General features: G+C 35.7%; 2 protein-coding genes and 1 long non-coding RNA gene across 4 annotated transcripts; 1 reads left to right on the top strand and 2 right to left on the bottom strand.

The window, feature by feature from the left end:
- Nucleotides 1–652: 652 nt before the first annotated feature.
- Nucleotides 653–3396, bottom strand: LOC136062391 (uncharacterized). Of its 2 annotated transcripts, none has more exons than XR_010624151.1 (3): nucleotides 2866–3396; nucleotides 1176–1437; nucleotides 653–1079 (listed from the first exon to the last, which is right to left on the bottom strand). It is a non-coding gene; the product is annotated as an uncharacterized LOC136062391 (long non-coding RNA). The 2 variants fall into 2 exon arrangements; XR_010624152.1 differs by lacking the exon at nucleotides 2866–3396 and adding an exon at nucleotides 2060–2590.
- Nucleotides 3397–3571: 175 nt separating this feature from the next.
- Nucleotides 3572–6998, bottom strand: LOC112033590 (cytochrome P450 84A1). The gene is made up of 2 exons (XM_024066370.2): nucleotides 6029–6998; nucleotides 3572–4579 (listed from the first exon to the last, which is right to left on the bottom strand). The coding sequence occupies exons 1-2, from the start codon at nucleotides 6935–6937 to the stop codon at nucleotides 3959–3961; spliced, it is 1530 nt and encodes a 509-aa protein (XP_023922138.2). The 5' UTR covers nucleotides 6938–6998; the 3' UTR covers nucleotides 3572–3958.
- An 8066-nt stretch (nucleotides 6999–15064) lies between these two features.
- Nucleotides 15065–15541, top strand: LOC136062385 (uncharacterized). The gene has a single exon (XM_065761374.1). The coding sequence runs from the start codon at nucleotides 15065–15067 to the stop codon at nucleotides 15539–15541; it is 477 nt and encodes a 158-aa protein (XP_065617446.1).
- Nucleotides 15542–19198: the final 3657 nt, after the last annotated feature.

The following is a 19198-nucleotide window of genomic DNA, read 5'->3' as shown; positions in this document are numbered from 1 at the left end:
TTCAAATAGAAATTATTTGAAGAAACAACTATTTTGAATTATTATTTGAAAAAGGAGCGACATAAAAAACTAAAATAAGATGAAATTCCTCAAACATATTTCAACATCAATGTCCAAGTTGAGCTTTATGTATAGCAACCAATTAGTCACTCCAATTGAAAGCACAATGTTTGAAAGAATCTACCAAGTATCTTACTCACTTACAATTTTCATCCACCTCCCTAGATCACTAAACTATACATCTAACTACCTTAACTTCAATATTGAATACAAAGATAGAGCCAAAATGTCTCATTAGAAAATGCATACAATAAAGAGCCTTGAAGCCAAATATGTCTATAACCTTGAGATTTTGGAAACCTAACAGAGCCAAGTCTTTTAGCAGCTCATAGCCCAATCCATTAGCCCCTACTTCTAATACTTTTGCATATTTTGCAAGATCCTCACTCAAGTCTCAACTACCACCAATTAAAACAAAAACCTTAAAAGTTTTAACATATTTGAATAAGGATTAAACCCAAGAAGATTGAAGCTGAAAATTGATAAGAAAGAGTAGTACCATGTAGGGGTACCTTGTCTGCTAATTAAGTCCATGAAATACAAGAAAAAGAACTGCACCCATAAAAGTTGAACAAAAAGTAAAGACCCAGATATTATAAACTAAAGAAAATAAAAATTACTGTAAGAAAGTGAGTGAATTTGAAGGAAAATTTAAAAGTAACATTGCCTTCACATAACCAAGTATATGCTTTGAAGAGCATCCCAAAAATAAAAACTTATACGTGAAAGGCCAGAGAGAACCTTCACGGCCTTTTACTTTGATCTATCATCATGTATCTTAAAATTTACACAGTCTATTTAAGACTTAAAGATTCCATTTGTGGCACTATGAGATGATAGCCTACCCTAATAAATAAAAATAGAATTGGTAAAGCAAATAATATCTTCATAGATTTCATCCCATCCAATGTAGTAATGATGTCCATTTTTCTTTTCAAATCTAAGGTTTTTGTTCTCAAAAGATTTCATTGCATCTTCCATCTCTCCAACTTCTCTTTTATGGTTATTGTCTCTGCTGCCTAATGAATTAAAAGAATAATCAAAATATTTAGTCAAAATCCATGTTATATGTACAAAAGATTGCAAGAATTTTATTTGTATTTACTTTATTTTACCTCATCCTCTTCACACAAGTTCAAAATTTCTAGTAGCACCAGACTCAACAATGTAGTTGAAATTTTGTGTGTTAGTCTTGATGGTAAGCTCAGTAAAGCATCTGTACATTTGTAGTAGAATCAAAACCTTCGAATACCAAAATAATTGTCACCAATAACATCTACTTATGGGAAGCATCATGTGTTCTTGACCCCTCAAGCCTTTGGGTTGAAGATAGGTGAGTAGTATTTGCTTAGCACCTTCCTCTCTCCCATCCTTCAACTATTAAAACCAAGAAAAATATCAAAATCCAAAACCTAATTGTAATGTGTAAGACACAAATAAACACTAAATCATAAGAAACAACTTGTCAGCAATCTCCATCATTTAATCAAACAAAACACACCCATTCATCTTATTTTTACTAGTCAGCATTTGATACCAAATACCCCTTTTTTTACAGAGAAAAGAGTTTAATAGTGACACACATTGTGATTTCTTAGAATGCACCAACAATTATGAACAATGGCATGATAACAAAATCAATGTTTTGTACATGTTTAGTCATATAATATACAAACGAATAAAAGAATTGAAAGTCAAAGATTTCAAGTTTTGCATATCTCCTCTTAGATTCATTGTGACTGTTTTGGTTCTCATTAAAATTATAAAATATGCAGATTGAAGTGGCTTTTCATTCTTCTTCTCATAGTCATGCTCTAGTTCCTCCCAACATAGACACCTAATAATTAGATAAAACATATATAAAAAATATGCCAAAGTTCTAAAGATAGGTCATTTGGTTGCATTCAGATAAAAATAATAATAATAATGGAAGAGAGAACAAACAATCTGTGCAAGAGCATAAAACTAAAAGAGAAGAAAAAAATATTTTGTCCAATACCAGAACAATCTCATATACATAATATTCGACTCCATGCTTCATCTGGTTGTGTCAGATTAACAATTAATACAGTAATCTCTTCATCAATATTAGAGGGGATTGGTTTGACAGAGTGAAGGGCCTCCCATAGATCTCTCTCCAACTCTCTCTACACAACACATATTCATTACAAAAAAAAGAAAAAAAAAAGCTGAAAACTATAACATAACAAAAGGGCTTAACACAAAATTGGAACAAAAAATTAATAATTCCGTTGAAATTGCAACTCCAAAAACATACTTTCAAGAAGCTAAATTGCATAAAACACATGTAACTACCACTGTCAATGTGGTTTATTATCAAAAATCAGACCAACTTAATACAGCAACCAACATAATAATTAATATATTAGAATCCAAAATAAGCAACTGAAAATGGAACTGCAAAGAACCAAAGTTCAACATGAAACAAATATATGAGCCAAAGATGGTAAATTTGTTTAATAATTTAAACTGAGGAATTTAAAAAATCAAAGAAAAACAACCATCGGTACCCTGCCTAAAATAACCCTAGTTAAAAAAAGCAAAGGCTTTACAAATCAATGTCAAGCATTTGTTCTTCTTAAATCAAAACCAATCAGACCACAATACCAAAACCTAAATCATATTTCCAAATTTAAAAAAAAAAAAAAGAAAAAAAAAAAAAAAAAAAGAGAGAGAGAGAAATATTTCCTTTGTTTTCATTATTTAGTAGGCTGCTTTTCCTTTGTTTGGTTTCAATTGAAAAATTTTAATTCAGAGAAAAGAGAAAGAGGAAAGCAAGCGTACCTAGGCATTGGGTATGGAGTTTGATTTTCAATTGAAAATAATAACAGGTAGGGAATGAGTTGCACAATACATAGAGGAAAACCAAAAGATGCAGTGGCGGTGATCCGTGGCGGCGGCAATTCGTGGTGGCGGCGGCGGTTGTGGAAGAATTTGAGTTTTGGGTTTTGATTTTGGGGGAAGGAAATGGTGAGTTTTAGGTTTAGGATAAGGTGATGTTAGCGTGTGAGAAGAGGAGAGATTTTCTGTTTTTAAGAAGTATCGATTTTTAAGACTTGGCTCTGAGTATCAGGTTTATTACGTTTTTTTGTTTTTTTTTTTTAGTGTTGGGTTTATTATGTTTGTTGGTTTATTACGTTTTTATTTTTTATTTTTTATTTGTGCTGACGTAAAAAATTGTGAGAATTTTAGAGGCTTCAGTTATATATATATAAATAAATTATACGTATTTTCACATACTTTTTTACTTATATATATTAAAAAAAAAATTGTTATTTAAACATACATACAAAATGTGCCTATTATTACCTAAAACCAANATATATTTTTAAATAAAAAAAAAAAAAAAAAAAAAAAAAAAAAATCTAGTATGGAAAAAAGAAAAGAAAAGAAAAGAAAAGAAAAACTCAATTTATAATGTTAAAAGAAAGAAGAAGAAGAAACCAAAGACGCAGATATACGTTTCTGTTTTCAACTTTTCATCATTCCATGCACATAAAAGTTTCTTTTGATTATCTTTATTTGAGTGTTAAAGAAAAATATACAGTGAAAGAAAGACAAAAAGAAAAAAAAGACAAGAAAGATAAAAATACAAGACAAATTTCCACATGAACCAAATGAAAGAGAGAGTCTTATCTACAGAGTAGACGAATTGAAGGCCTCTCAATTTCATCTCTTCTCAGTTATTTTTCTTGGTTCTTCCCAAATATGATAAAAACAAAGAAAGATTTGGAAAAGAAATAAAAACCATGCAATTCAGCTGTGATCGTTCTTTAAATTTTCCCTATTATTATGAATATAATCTCCAAAGACTTCAAACCCGCATCCACTCGGTTGTTGTTTTTTCTCAACTCCCTTGTTTCTCTTTTGTTTTTTCTCAAAGCGGACACACCACGCGTTTAGCGGGTACCGCGACGAGTCGAATCGCTCTAGGTGCAGTGAGTCCAAACACGTCATTCATGTCCATCTCACTCGGTTTCATCCCATCAGGCAATTCCCACGTGAAGCAGTGAATAAGGTGAGCCACACACAAGTCAAGCGCGTAGAGTCCGAGTTGCATACCCGGGCATGACCTCCGACCAGACCCGAATGGAATAAACTCGAAGTTGCTCCCTTTGTAATCAGGCACACCTTCTTGTAAAAACCTTGAGGGCTTGAAAGTTTCAGCGTCTTCCCATGAGTTACTGTCTCTGCCAATAGCCCACGCGTTGATCATCACGCGTGACTTTGCTGGAATGTAGTAACCTGCCACCTCAGCATCCTCGGCGGTCTCGTGGAGGAGCAGTGGAATTGGTGGGTGGAGACGCAGTGTTTCTTTGAGACAACATTTAAGGTACTTCAGCTTGTCGAAGTCACTTTCTTCCACTCTTCTATCCAAACCCACCACGTCTGCTAGTTCTTCTTGGACCTTCTTTAGATCCTCTGGGCTTTTCATCAGCTCAGCCATGGCCCACTCTATTGCCGACGCTACCGTCTCCGTCCCACCAAACATCACGTCCTACAAACCAATACATACAATGTTATTAATATAACTTGCTTCATCTATTGTTGATGTTGAAAATTATATTTTTACTCGCGTTAAGTGTGAACTTGTCAGCAGTGGTCTTTTGATTTAAGATATTATAATAGCAAATTGATTGATTTGCAGGTTGTTGTTACGGATAAGTCTTAGTAAGTTGAGACGATGATGGTTAACTTGTTTGGCATGATTATACGTGTATGACTATTTTTATAATTAAGCATAAGATTTTGTACTTGCACGAATAAAAGTGTGCATACAAAGAGAAAGAACATCAAATTTGGACTTATTTCATCTTTGAACCATTTGTCCCTTTCTAAAATTTCGTAGAAGTGCTATATACTATTTAATTTTTAAAAACATATCAATCTTACTCGTATCCTATTTCATAATCATTATATCAATAAGTTCAGTTTCAAAAAAAAAATCATTATATCAACTTCATTTTTTTTGACTACTTAACATGTCCTCATGCTTACGACTATGTGAGATCATAATTATGCCATTCCATGTTATTATTTTATTAAAAGCGTAAAGGGGTATGCGTATAGAAAACGTATTTTACCACGTTGCTTTTTGCACTCCAAATATGAAACAATAAGTAAATTCGGAATATAAATTTTTTATAAAAGTAAATATGTCTCGTTAACAAGTTATATAGGCTGATTCTTTCTTAAAAAAAAGTTATATAAGCTAATCATTAACATTACTTTTATTATGCTCAAATTCAAATATATTGTCTTAATGATTATAAAAATGACAAAATTTAGTTACAAAATTGGTTATAACCTAAAACTACGACCTTACTTAACATTATTAACATTACTATATATTTCGAAAATCTAACTGTTGGATTGCATATTCTTTATACTCTTAATACATATGTCAAATTTTATGACAATTAGATATTATTTACTATATGATGTATAAAATTATATTTTATGCATAATTCTAAACTATAAAAACTTGTAATTTAAATAATTTATTGATGACATAACTATTGCTCTTTAGGTTTTTAGAAATTTTGTAAGTATGGAGAATATAAGAAAAAAAATGTAATTCAATAGTGGATTTGTTAAAATTCACTTCCAATAAAAATATATTAAATAAGGTTGTAGTATTAAGTTACAACCAATTTTTAACTAAACTTTATTCTTTAAAAAAGTAGTCAACAAAAAAAATTATGTATTTCTAAGTATTTTGATCAAAATAATATTCTTTTATTCCCAATTTATTTTTGGTTCTTTTATTCCATTAATTTGGGGATGTCGCAAAATGTTTTACTCCAATTAATAACCTTCTTTTAACTAGAGTTTAAATTATAAGGAGTAATTTAAAAAAATTATACCTTTATAACTAATTGTACGATAATTCTTAAAAGTTGGATTTTCTAAGCTAACGAAGCTTGTTGTGAGTAATTTTTCTTACCATGATGATGGCTTTGATGTTATCTCTAGTGAGTTTAATGGAGTCATCGGACTCATTAACTTTAGCTTCCTCGCTGTAAAAAGCTAGTAAATCATCCACCATATCAGTGTCACCTTCAACGACTTCATGGTTCTTCTTCTTGTTTATGTGATCATCGATGATGTGGTCGATGAATCCGTCGAGTGACCGACGAGCCTTTTCGAGCCTGGTGTTGAGTCCTTGGGGATCAGCCCAGCCAAGCCAAGGAATAAAATCAGCAATATTGAAAGCTCCAAACAACTTAGAGAACTCTTGCAATATCGCAATGAACTCGTCTTGTCCATCGTGTGACAGCGACCCAAACGCGGCCCTGTATATGATATTCCTCGTCAGTGAAAACACAATCTCGCCTATGTTCACAGCTTTACCAGTGTTGGCCGCCACGTCTCTCACGGTCGAGTCCACCTCGTCTCGAACAGACTCCCATGACTCAGCCCTTTTGCGACTGAACAGTTTCATGACACAAAGCTTACGCATCTGGCGCCAGAAGGGTCCGTAGTGAGCAAAAGCCATGTCAGCTCGATCATAAGTAAGGTAGCTGATGGCTATGGTGGCTGGTCGATTTGAAAAGATGTTGTCTTGAACTTGAAGGACCTGTCGAGCCACATCAGGGCTCGACACAGCTACCATGTGCAAGTACCCAATACGGAGGTGAAGAATACCACCAAATTGCTTAGCCAATTTGGCTAGTCCTCGATGAGTTAATTGATCCATCAAAGACATGTTACCGATAATTGGTAACCCTTTAGGTCCTGGCGGATATGGCAACCTTCGACGAGTTCGAAATACTAGACCCAATAAGAATAGTAAAGGAATGGTGAATAAAAGTGTCATAGGCAAAGGTTGTAAGGCTTGTAGAAGAGAATCCATTTTTTTTTTTTGTTTGAGGGGAATAAGAATGCAACTCTAAATGTTGCTAAGTTGGAGAAGATATTATGGGTCTTATATAGTAGTTCGTTTGGGGGGGGGGGGGGGGGTGGGTGGGGTGTGGGGGTACCACTTTTGAATGATTTGGTCACGCTATTAGTTTTTAGAGATTTCGTGAGAGTATTAGTTTAGTAGTTTTCGTATCAAAAGAAAAAAAAGGTTTAGTAGTTTTATATTTGTTGTTTTGATTGATATATTTTAGAACGAAGGATGTAATCAATTCAAATAAATTAAGGTAAAAAATAGGACCATGTAGTAAACGAAGAGCGGGGATTTTTCACACCACCGACTGGGCTTGGAGTCTTGTAGAGGTTTTTTATTATCAAAAGAAAAAAAAGTTTAGTCGTTTTATATTTGTTTTTGATTGATATATTTTAGAACGAAGGATGTAATCAATTCAAATAAATTAAGGTAAAAAAATAGGACCATTTAGTAAACGAAGAGCGGGGATTTTCACACCACCGACTGGGCTTGGAGTCTTGTAGAGGTTTTTTGTTATCAAAAGAAAAAAAAAAGTTTAGTAGTTTTATATTTGTTGTTTAGATTGATATATTTTAGAACGAAGGATGTAATCAATTCAAATAAATTAAGGTAAAAAATAGGACCATTTAGTAAACGAAGAGCGGGGATTTTCACACCACCGACTGGGCTTGGAATCTTGTAGAGGTTTTTTATTTTATTTTATTTTATTTTATAAATTGTCTTCTCGAGTCTACATGTTTAGGCACATATACACGTCTATTTCAAGTGAAATACCGGTGTATAATACTATAATGTTTTCATTGTTATGTTATTTAAACTAATGCGATATTAGATCATTTTTAGATTTATATAGTAACTTATAATTAAAATCATAAAATGAATGTATTTAAAATGCAGATGATATATACAATTTTTTTTTTCTTTTGGATAGAGCGATGTACAGGTAAATTTTTTGATACACTTATTCTTTGGAATTAATCCCAACGATACTAAATTGTAAGAATTAATACCTACATAATTTTTTTTATTAGAATAACTACCTCAAACTTGAGAAAAATAAGATAGTGACTTCCGTGGAAAAACATTAAAGAAATTAATTCTGAAAGCTTAGAATGTAGGTTTAAATTGAATTATATAGCTCAACTAATTAAGTAGTTGTATCTATCGTATCAAAAAAAAAAAAAGAAAAAAAAAAGAAGAGAAAAATGTAATTGCACATAGATAAATAATACATCCAAGAGCTTAGCTACTATTCCCCACCATAATGTAATTCAGCTTAGACCATGCCTCTTAGATAAAAAATGTAATTCTGCCACTTAGACCATGCTTATTTTCCGGATGAGGAATAAATAATACATCCAGCTTTATAACTTATTAATACTATTAATTCTGGTTTGTTGGGAGCTTAGCTACTATTCCCCACCATAAGATTGTTATAAATTCCTTCTAATATTATTCAATTGCAATTCATTATGCAGGAAATTAACACAACGAATATGCTAAACACATGGTTGCCTTCCATTAAAAAAAAAAAAAAAATTGTAATAGTAAAGTAAACATATGGTTGCCCAGATTTGAGCATGCTAAAAACATGCTTAAATACTTTTCGTTGAGATATCAAAATAATGTATGGCTTTTTTACCTCTTCTTCTAAAAATCTTTAACATATCAAATAGATGGAGGGAGGTTCAAATCTTAAACATGTTAGATTAGTGATGATATGCATTTTTAGTGACATTGATGTATACAAAAAGCATGATATGTTAATCATATCATATGGCAGTGATTAGGTCTTATTTTTGGTTTGGGTATGAATAATATGGAACATTCAACACCTCTACAGCAAAAACAAGTTAAATATATTCATTAAAAAAAAAAAAGAAAAAAAAGAAGCAAGTTAAATACCAATATTCCCTTCTTAGTATTATCCAGGGGTGTGTTTCTTTTCTGTAGAATAAACTCAAGTCCAATAAATATTTGAGCCATTCAGAATAATCATTTCGTTCTTAGATTTATTTACAGAAAAGTCATAATAAAAACAAATTTCGGTTCCTGTACGATAAAAATTGAGGTAGCTACCAACTTTTTTTGAATGTCACCCATGCTGATCACTTCCGAAGCTCCAATTAGTCGTTTATGTCATCTTTCGCCAGAGCAGAAAAGTGATGCCTGACCTTATGAGTATCGTGATCCAGTCGCTCTCCTGGTTAGACATTAGAACCAATGATAGTTTCATTTTACCATTTTCTTTTTTCTCTCCCTCTATATTCTTTTTAATCAAAATCATCACAGTTAGTGCAGATTTGTGGCATAATATTCACTCAAATTATACTTTATTTCTAAGATAAGACCATATATTGCGTGCTTTAGCCTTTAACATCACTATAGCGTCATTATATGTTAAAAACTCCTTTAATTCTCTGTGTGTGTGTATTGGGAGTGATATGATATTTCCACGCTTGTTTTTCTACTCACTCAATGGGAAAGCCACTATGAACGGGGCTTAGCTATCTTAAGCATAAAATTTCAAAGCCTGATAGTGAACAACATTAATATATTTTCATATATAATTCCATTACCTTCTAGAGTGATAATATATATATATATATACAAAAAATTTGGCACTTCATGATATGTCAAATTGTTAGTGATAGGTAAAAAATGATATTAGCGGTGAGCCCAAATGAGAAACAGTATAACCTTGTCAACTCAACTGTTGTATAAAATGTTGCTAAATTTTTTGTGTATGTAGCATTGCTCCAAAAATAATTAAGATATAGCAGACCCCTTACTAATAGAAATCTTGTATCATTTTTTATGTTCTATTTTATGTTTGATGGTGAACCAAAAATTGATTATCTCCAGTTCGTCCATAGTGTCGTCCAAGTCCAAAAAAGTTGCCCAATACAAAAAGGTCGTCCAGCATAGAAGCTCTAGACACCTCCCAACACTTAGAAATTCTCAAGGTAATTTATTTTCAAAAGCTTATAATTCGGACCATGTTCTGCTATTCTAAAGTAGGAACAAAATCCTTATTCATCGCTTAACTTTCCACTAAGTTCTTAACTTCTGATAGCAGTTGTGGAAGTTAAGTCTGAATCTTCTAACTTCCATCACGTTGATGAAGTTACTAAACAAGTAAACACCCCAAAACTCACTATAAAAGGACTCAGTCATATCAAATTAAGGTAAGTTTTCATCACTCCAAAAGTTGGAATTCTTGAGTTTAGAGAGAAAACTAACTTAATCATTTGAGGGTTCTTGGCCGTTTCACCTCGGTCACCTTTGATCTTGTGTTTCTTTCTTTTCTGGAGATTTTAAGTAACCACAAGCCCATTGAAGCCCGGAGTGTTCAGCTTACTGATTTTCTGTGCATTATAATGTTCATTAATCACAACTTACCACATTATTTTTTTCCTTATGAAATTATTATAATCAAAAGGAAATTATTATACAAATAAAAAGTTGTGATGGATGGGGTATAAAATGAAACACAAAATAAATAAATAAAAATTATATTCATCACCTTTTCGGCTGAAAAAAAAAATGAAAAAAAAAAAAAAAAAGCCCACCTTATAGTAAAGGAAAACATCGGAAGGTGCCACGTCATATCGTAAAACTGTATATTGTGCCTAATGATCATTTTCAGCATTATTAGTTTTCTAAGTTGGCCTATCAAATTATTTAGATTTAGAGGCAAGGATTAAAGACCGAGCAGGACCGGTCCACCAAAAATATGATTAACTACATTCAAGATTCTAGACAAGGCCTCTGATATATGGTAGCGGTCAAAATCTCCAACCGCCCCAGCTCAGACCAACAAAAAATCTTTTTTATTTTATTTTATTTTAATTTTTTTAAAAATATAATAATTTTGGCTTATTTATTTATTATGGACCACAAATATTACTGGCCTAAGAAACAAGGAAAAAAAAGGCCTTTTTTTGTTTTGTTTTGTTTTTGTTTTTGTTTTTGTTTGAATGGCCATATGTTGGTTAAAACCATAATCACTTAGTTTACCTAGTAATAGTGTGTAGCAATTTTCACCTTTTATGATTGCATGTTTGAACAAACGAAATCGTTCTTCCCATTTGAAGGTGAAAGCCTAAAGCACAATCCTAATCATAAAAGCTTTACTGATAAATCCTAATCATAAAAGCTTTACTGATAATACCTACTGATGCATGAAAGTTGCAATTATCTATAGCATATATACATAGCAATAGCATGCAGAGTAAAGCTTGTACCTAAGAGTCATTTGGGTAAATATTGCTTTTTTTTTTAAACTAATTTGCGTTATAGTTACTGTTAGAAGTTATTTAGGAAAGTGAGGAGAGAGATTGAATTTCGGCAACGGTGTTGCCGAAATTCAAGAAAAAGTATGAGAGAGAATGAGAATATTGGCGGAGAGAGAAAAACTTGAATTACGGCAATGGTATTGCCGTAATTCCTCTGCCCAATTTGTCCGGGTTTGTGCGTGTGAGAAGTTCAATGTGTGAGTGCCCCCCAAAAAAAAATCCCACAATTTCGGCAATACCATTGCCGAAATTGTGGGGAAATTTATTTTTATTTTTATTTTTATTTGTGGCAATGGTATTTCCGCAATACCATTGCCACAATTGTGGGAAATTTTTTTTTTATTTTTTTATTTGTGGCAATGGTATTTCGGCAAATACCATTGCCACAATTGTGGGAATTTATTTATTTATTTATGCAATTGTGGGGAAATTTTTTTTTTCAATTGTGGCAATACCATTACCGAAATTGTGGAGAAAAAACAATTTCGGCAATACCATTGCCACAATTGTGAAATTTTTTTTTTTTTCAATTGTGGCAATACCATAACCGAAATTGTGGGGAAAAAACAATTTCGGCAATACCATTGCCACAATTGTGGGAATTTTTTTTTTTTTCAATTGTGGCAATGGTATTTCGGCAATACCATTGCCACAATTGGGAATTTTTTTTTTTCAATTATGGCAATACCATTGCCAAAATTGTGGGGGAAATTTTTTTCCCCACAATTTCGGCAATGCCATTGCCACAATTGTGGGGAATTTTTTTTTTTTTTCAATTGTGGCAATGGTATTTCGGCAATACCATTGCCACAATCGGGAATTTTTTTTTTTCAATTGTGGCAATAGTATTTCGGCAATATCATTGCCACAATTGGGAAATTCACAATTTCGACAATTCCATTGCCATAATTGGAAATTTTTTTTTTTTTCAATTGTGGCAATGGTATTGCTGAAATACCATTGCCACAAATAAAATAAATAAAAAATAAATAATTCCCCACAATTGTGGCAATGGTATTGCCAAAATACCATTGCCACAAATAAAAAAAAAAAAAAATTTCCCCACAATTGTGGCAATGGTATTGCCGAAATACCATTGCCACAAATTAAAAAAAAAAAAAAAAAAAATTTCCCCACAATTGTGCAATGGTATTGCCGAATATACCATTGCCACAAAAAAAAAAAAAAAAAAAAAATTTCCCCACAATTTCGGCAATGGTATTGCCGAAATTGTGGGATTTTTTTGTTTTTTGGAGGCACTCACACATTGCACTCCTCACACGCACAAACCCGGGCAGATTGGGCAGAGGAATTACGGCAATACAATTGCCGTAATTCGAGTTTTTCTCTCCTCCAATTTTCTCATTCTCTCTCCTACTTTTTCTTGAATTTCGGCAACACTGTTGCCGAAATTCAATCTCTCTCCTCACTCTCCTAAATAACTTCTAACAGTAACTATAACGCAAATTTAGTTTTAAAAAAAGCAATATTTACCAAATGACTCTGTACCTAACGTATAGATTTTTATTTTTTGCGAGGTCGGAGACTCGTCGGAGCAGAGGTTGATAAAAAACGGCCTTTTTTTTTTTTTTTTTTGTTTGAATGGCCATATGTTGGTTAAAACCATAATCACTTAGTTTACCTAGTAATAGTGTGTAGCAATTTTCACCTTTTATGATTGCATATTTGAACAAACGAAATCGTTCTTCCCATTTGAAGGTGAAAGCCTAAAGCACAGTCCTAATCATAAAAGCTTTACTGATAAATCCTAATCATAAAAGCTTTACTGATAATACCTACTGATGCATGAAAGTTGCAATTATCTATAGCATATATACATAGCAATAGCATGCAGACTAAAGCTTGTACCTAACGTATAGATTTTTATTTTTGCGAGGTCGGAGACTCGTCGGAGCAGAGGTTGATAATTCAAATTTTTTTTTCAATTAAATGTACGTATCTCGTAGTCTCATTATATATATATATATATATATATTATTAAAGTCGAACTACGATTGAATTTTTAAAATAAATCCAATGTAGCTTCTAATTGAAGCCTAATTTTGTGTCATATTGTCAATTTAATTTTTTTAATCTTCTTAATTTTGGTGTCAAGCATGAAAGGGAACTACAAGTCTACAATAATAACATAAATTTAACCATTGTTTTGGGATTAGTTGATTTTAACTTTTCAATATCTATAATCTTTATTTATTTTTGCATGTTTCGTCAAATAATATGTCATGCAGCACGAAAATTTATTATTTATGTTACCAATTACGTAGGTTGAAATAAATTGTTGATTAACACATCAAGGGTTCGAGATGCAAGTGGTATATAATATATATATATATATATATATTGTGGGGTCATAAAGCCCATAAATATGCGTCTACTTTTTATACTGGGCCTGAAGCCCATGACGAGGCCCATAGTCGCATGTGAGGAAGGCAATGGTAATCATGGTTGCCCAGGAAACCATGCCGAGGACAATCCTATCATCTGCTAGTGAAGGTCGAGGCTGATATAAAGAGACTTACCGACAAAAATAGTCTTTCAAAGTACCCTAGGGAAGAATATAAGTAAAGCAAGCAAGCATTATGGAGCATAGCGGCAGAGCAATTCCAGGAAAAGACACATCCTCCACATTAAATGCTCCACAACTAACACTCTGGCCGCATTAAATGTGGAAGTGATACTTGAGCAGTGACTTTTTAGACTCATAGCTACTACCTAAGAGCCTTGGGAGGAAGGTTGATGTGACAAAGATCAACAACAATAGATCTAACATGCACATGTATGGTGGAGATGAAGGAGAAAAGTAGTATATAAGGAGGAAGGGGCTCTGAGAAAAGGATCGGGAATTTTGCCAGAGAAAACACTATAGCAATCTGAATTAGCTTTGTAACCATTGATATTGTAACTTAAGAAATGCTAACTAGAAGCTCCTGGACCTGTGCCAAGGACTGGATTGCTCACCCAAGTCCATATTTGTTTTGCATAATCATTCTCCAAACTATCTTCAACTGTTGTTACACTTATCAAAACCCAATTCTACAACCCATTTCTCTATAAATTTATTGTATTGGGCCTGTTGGGTTCGAGTTCACTTATCCCTTAGGAATAGTGCTCAAACTCAGCCCCTACAATTGGCGCCGTTTGTGGGAAAGAATTTGTGCGTTCATGAGTGCAACAATTAGACATGATAGGCTTAGGTCCACACCAGGTTAACCCACGCCAAGTAGGTCCCCAACGGGCAGAACCCATAGGATCCCAGCTGCAGGGTAATCTTCTTGGCCTTGAACATGAACAAAATCAAGAGAATGAAAGGAATTGAGAAGGAAGTGTGCATACCACCTAGACGAGCAGAAGCCACTCTCAAGTGGGCAGACGCGTGTCCCAGAGATCAAACAATAATCAAGCCATGTAGTAGAAGATAAATGACTTGAAAAAGAGACTGCGCCATGCACAGTGGAGGCGATCTCCTCCCAATTCCGACATATCCTCTAATGATAAAGGGGACAGCAGTTATAGGAAAAGATCAAAAACTCCCCCAAGCGAGACCTTCTCTTATGAAAACGAACACCATCATAGACAAAAACACAAGGGCCTGTCTTGCAGGGGCCTGGGTAATGATACCATAAGCAAGGCTCTGGATCAGATCTCTAAGTCACCCTTCACACACAAGATAGAATAGGCTAGGTTACCTCGACGTTTCCATTAGCCTACATTCACCATTTATAATGGTCGAACGGATCCCGTGGAGCATGTGAATCAGATTAATCAAAGGATGGCTATCCACTCCAAGAACGAAGCTTTGATGTGCAAGGTTTTCCCATCCAGCCTAGGACCTATAGCGATGAGATGGTTTAACAGCTTGAAAAAGTACTCCATAGATTCCTACAAGCAGCTCACCCAAGCTTTTGGCTATCGCTTCATTACGAACAGCAAGGTTCCACGGCCTCTAAGTTCATTATTGTCATTATCCATGCAAAACGGAGAAACTCTAAAGGCATACTCGGACAGATATTGGGAAATGTATAATAAGATGGACGGAAACTTTGATGACGTCGCCATCAACACTTTCAAAAGTGGTCTCCCAACCGAGCATGGCTTGAGGAAATCCTTGACTGGCAAGCCTGTTAGTAGTGTACGTCAGCTTATGGACCGGATTGACAAATACAAAAGAGTGGAAGAAGACCAGTTGCAAGGGAAAAGGAAAGAGAAGGTTATCCCTCAAAAGAATAGGGATTTCAGGTCAGACTGATACAGTAATGACTATCCGAGGAGAGATTTCGCGGGGCAATCCAGAACAGTCAACGTGTGGATAGTCAAACGCCATATTCAGAGAGCCAATACATCAGGTTTTGGAGAAAATAAAGAATGAGTCATTCTTCAAGTGGCCTAACAAGATGGTTGGAGACTTAATGAAACGCAATCAAAATCTATATTGCCAGTACCACCAGGACCACAGACACACCACAGAAGACTGTAGGAACCTTTGGAGCCACCTGGATCAGTTGGTCCGAGAAGAGAAACTGAAGCACCTTTTACATCCTTCTAGTGGCTCCAGTCTTGAGTTTCTCCGAGGAAGACAAAATTGGAACTAGCCAACCCCACGATGATGCGCTAGTAATCACTCTTCGGATTAGGGGCTATGACGTGAAAAGGGTAATGGTAGATGACGGTAGTGGAGCTGAGATCATGTACCTCGATCTCTATAAGGGGTTGAAGCTGTGACCAGAAGATTTGAAGCCCTACAATTCCCCCTTGATGTGCTTTAATGGGAAAATTGTCACGCTAAAGGGCCAGATTAGACTACCTGTGCAAACTGGCCCTGAGATAGTGGAGGTTGACTTCATTGTGGTGGACACTTACTCTTCTTACATTGCCATCGTGGCCAGACCTTGGCTTCACACCTTAGGAGCAGTTGCCTCCACCCTGCATCAGAAGGTGAAGTTCCCTTCTAAGGGCCGGGTCCTGGAAATTTAAAGTTGCCAAGCTATGGCAAGAGAGTGCCTGGTGGTTGCTATCTCACGTCGGCCAAGAGCAGAGTCCTCGGCCCTTGTTGAAGAAAACTCATAGCAATCAAAGAACTTGGCATCGCCTATTAATGCACCAGCCGAGGAGGCAAAATGCGAGGGTGTAGAGAAAGTGACCATTGGCAATGACCCAGAGAGGTTTTTTCAGGTGGGATCTCAACTGCCCCCTTCAGAAAAAGAAGGATTGATATCGTTCCTCAGAAAAAATGTTGATGTGTTCGCGTGGGACGCTTATGATGCCCTAAGAATTGATCCAAATTTCATATGTCACCACTTAAATATAAATCCATTAGCCACTCCTAAAAAACAACCACCTCGGCGCCCATCCAAGGAGCACGCTGATGCTGTTAGGGACGAGGTGAGAAAGCTCAAACAAGCAGGGGCTATCAAGGAGGTGTTCTACCGTGAGTGGTTGGCTAACACTGTAATTGTAAAGAAGAAGAGTGGGAAGGTGCAAGTTTGTGTAGATTTCACAGACTTAAACAAGACATGTCCAAAAGATCCGTTCCCCATGTCTTGGATAGACCAGCTAGTAGATGCAACTATAGGCCACCCTCAAATGAGCTTCCTAGATGCCTTCCAAAGCTATCATCAAATACCGCTAGCCTTGGGTGATCAAGAGAAAACAACATTCGTGACTCTTATTGGAAATTACCGCTACAAAGTGATGCCCTTTGGTTTGAAGAATGCGGGGTCTACCTACCAAAGGATGATGACTAAAATGTTTGAGTCACAGCTGGGCAAAAGTATAGAGGTCTACATAGTTGACATGGTGGTAAAAAGTAAAGTAGCATCTGAGCACATGGGAGACCTCAGAGTTATTTTTGACATTTTAAGAAAACAGAAACTGCGTCTCAATGCCTCTAAATGCTCATTTGGTGTCGGGTCTGGCAAATTTTTGGGCTATATGGTGACTCATAGGGGAATTGAGGTGAGCCCAGATCAGATCAAAGTAATTCATAATCTACAAGCTCCTTGGAATCCCAAAGAAGTTCATAAACTCACTGGAATGATCGCAGCCCTGAATCGATTTATTTCCAGTTCTGCGGATAAGTGCTGACCATTTTACCTCCTGCTGAACAAATGAAAAGGATTTGAGTGGTCCGAGGACTGTGTTTTAGCCTTCCAACAACTTAAGAAATATCTATCCTGATCGCCCATCATGTCCAGCCTTGAGGCCGACGAGGTTTTGTTCGCCTACAATGCAGTGGCCCCCCATGCTGTAAGCTTGGTGTTGATACAAGTTGATGGAGGCTTCCAATGACCAGTCTATTATGTGAGTAAATCATTACATGAGAATGAGGTGCGCTATTTACCACTAGAGAAGGCGATTTTGGCAATAGTGCATGCCATGCAAAAGCTCCCTCATTACTTCCAAGCACACATAGTTGTTGTTCTAACTCAGCTTCCACTTAAGTCTGTACTCCGAAGTGCCGATTACACAGGAAGAATTGCCATGGGAAGCACAATTCTAGGAGTTTTCGATATCAAATACATGCCTAAGATCTCTGTCAAGGGCTAGGTCTTCACTGATTTGATAGGTGAATTTGCCGAACCCTCGATAGAAATGATAACAGAGGAGAAGAACATGGACGAAAAATTGGTTGGCACAATCTCTGTGCAAGGTCCCTTACACTGGAAAGTGCATGTTGATGGCACAGCAAACCAAAGGGGGACCAGAGTAGGGCTGGTCCTAATATCTCCTGAAAGGGTTACCATAGAGAAATCATTGAGACTAGGGTTCTCGGCCACAAACAATGAAGTCGAATATGAAACTTTACTACAAGGAATGGCCATGGTGTAGAAAATGGGCGGAAAGGCAATAGAGGTATTCTTGGATTCGAGATTAGTTGTGGGGTATGTGAAAAGGGAGTTAAAGGCCAAAGATGTGAGAATGCAGAAGTACCTAAGTCAGGTCAGGTGCTTGCAATCGAATTTTGAATTCTTTGACCTGTCACATGTCTCTAGGAGTGGAATCACGCACGCAGATTCATTGGCCACTCTCGCCACCTCTTCGACTCAGGGTTTACCTCGAACCATCCTTGTCGAGGACTTGTGCAGAGCAGATGGAATCAAGATGAACATGGTCCAGATCCATCAGGTCAGGGTGGGTCCGAGCTGGATGGATCCTATAGTGAGTTTCCTTAAGGATGATAGCTACTCGAGGAGAAATCAGAAGCAGAGAAAATACGAAGAAAAGCTCCTCGTTTCTGGTTGTCCAAGGATCACAAGTTGTACAAGCGCTCCTATTTTGAGCCGTATCTACTATGCATACACCCTGAAGTATCAGAATTACTGCTCAAGAAATTGCATGAAGGAATTTGTGGGAGCCACACAATAGGAAGATCTTTGTCTCACAGAGCCATCACTCAAGGATACTAGTGGCCGAGAATGCAGAAGGAAGCCTAGAAATATGTCAAGAAATGTGACCAATGCCAAAGGTTTGCTTCGAACATCCACCAACCAGGAGGGGTCTTCAATCCTATCTCCAGTCCATGGCTGTTTACTCAATGGGGCCTAGATATTGTAGGCCATTTTCCTAAAGCTGCAGGAAATAAGAGATACCTTCTGGTTGGCACAGACTATTTCACCAAATGGGTCGAAACCGAGCCCCTAGCTAACATCAGGGACGTGGATGCTAAGAAGTTCATTTGGAAGAACATTGTTACTCGATTTGGGGTCCATCATACCCTCATCTCGAACAATGGCCTTCAATTTGATAGCAAGGTCTTCGGGAGATACTATTGTGACCTAGGAATTATAAACAAGTATTCCACTCCAGCCTACCCCCAGGGAAATGGACAGGCTGAAGCTGTTAACAAGGTCATAGTTAATGGAATGAAAAAGAGATTGCATGATGTGAAGGGAAGATAGGTGGAAGA

This window comes from Quercus suber, unplaced genomic scaffold (genome assembly GCF_002906115.3).
Source record: "Quercus suber isolate HL8 unplaced genomic scaffold, Cork oak 2.0 scaffold_409, whole genome shotgun sequence".
In the NCBI taxonomy this organism is placed as follows: domain Eukaryota; kingdom Viridiplantae; phylum Streptophyta; class Magnoliopsida; order Fagales; family Fagaceae; genus Quercus; species Quercus suber.
This window is presented reverse-complemented; position numbering and strand designations above follow the sequence as displayed.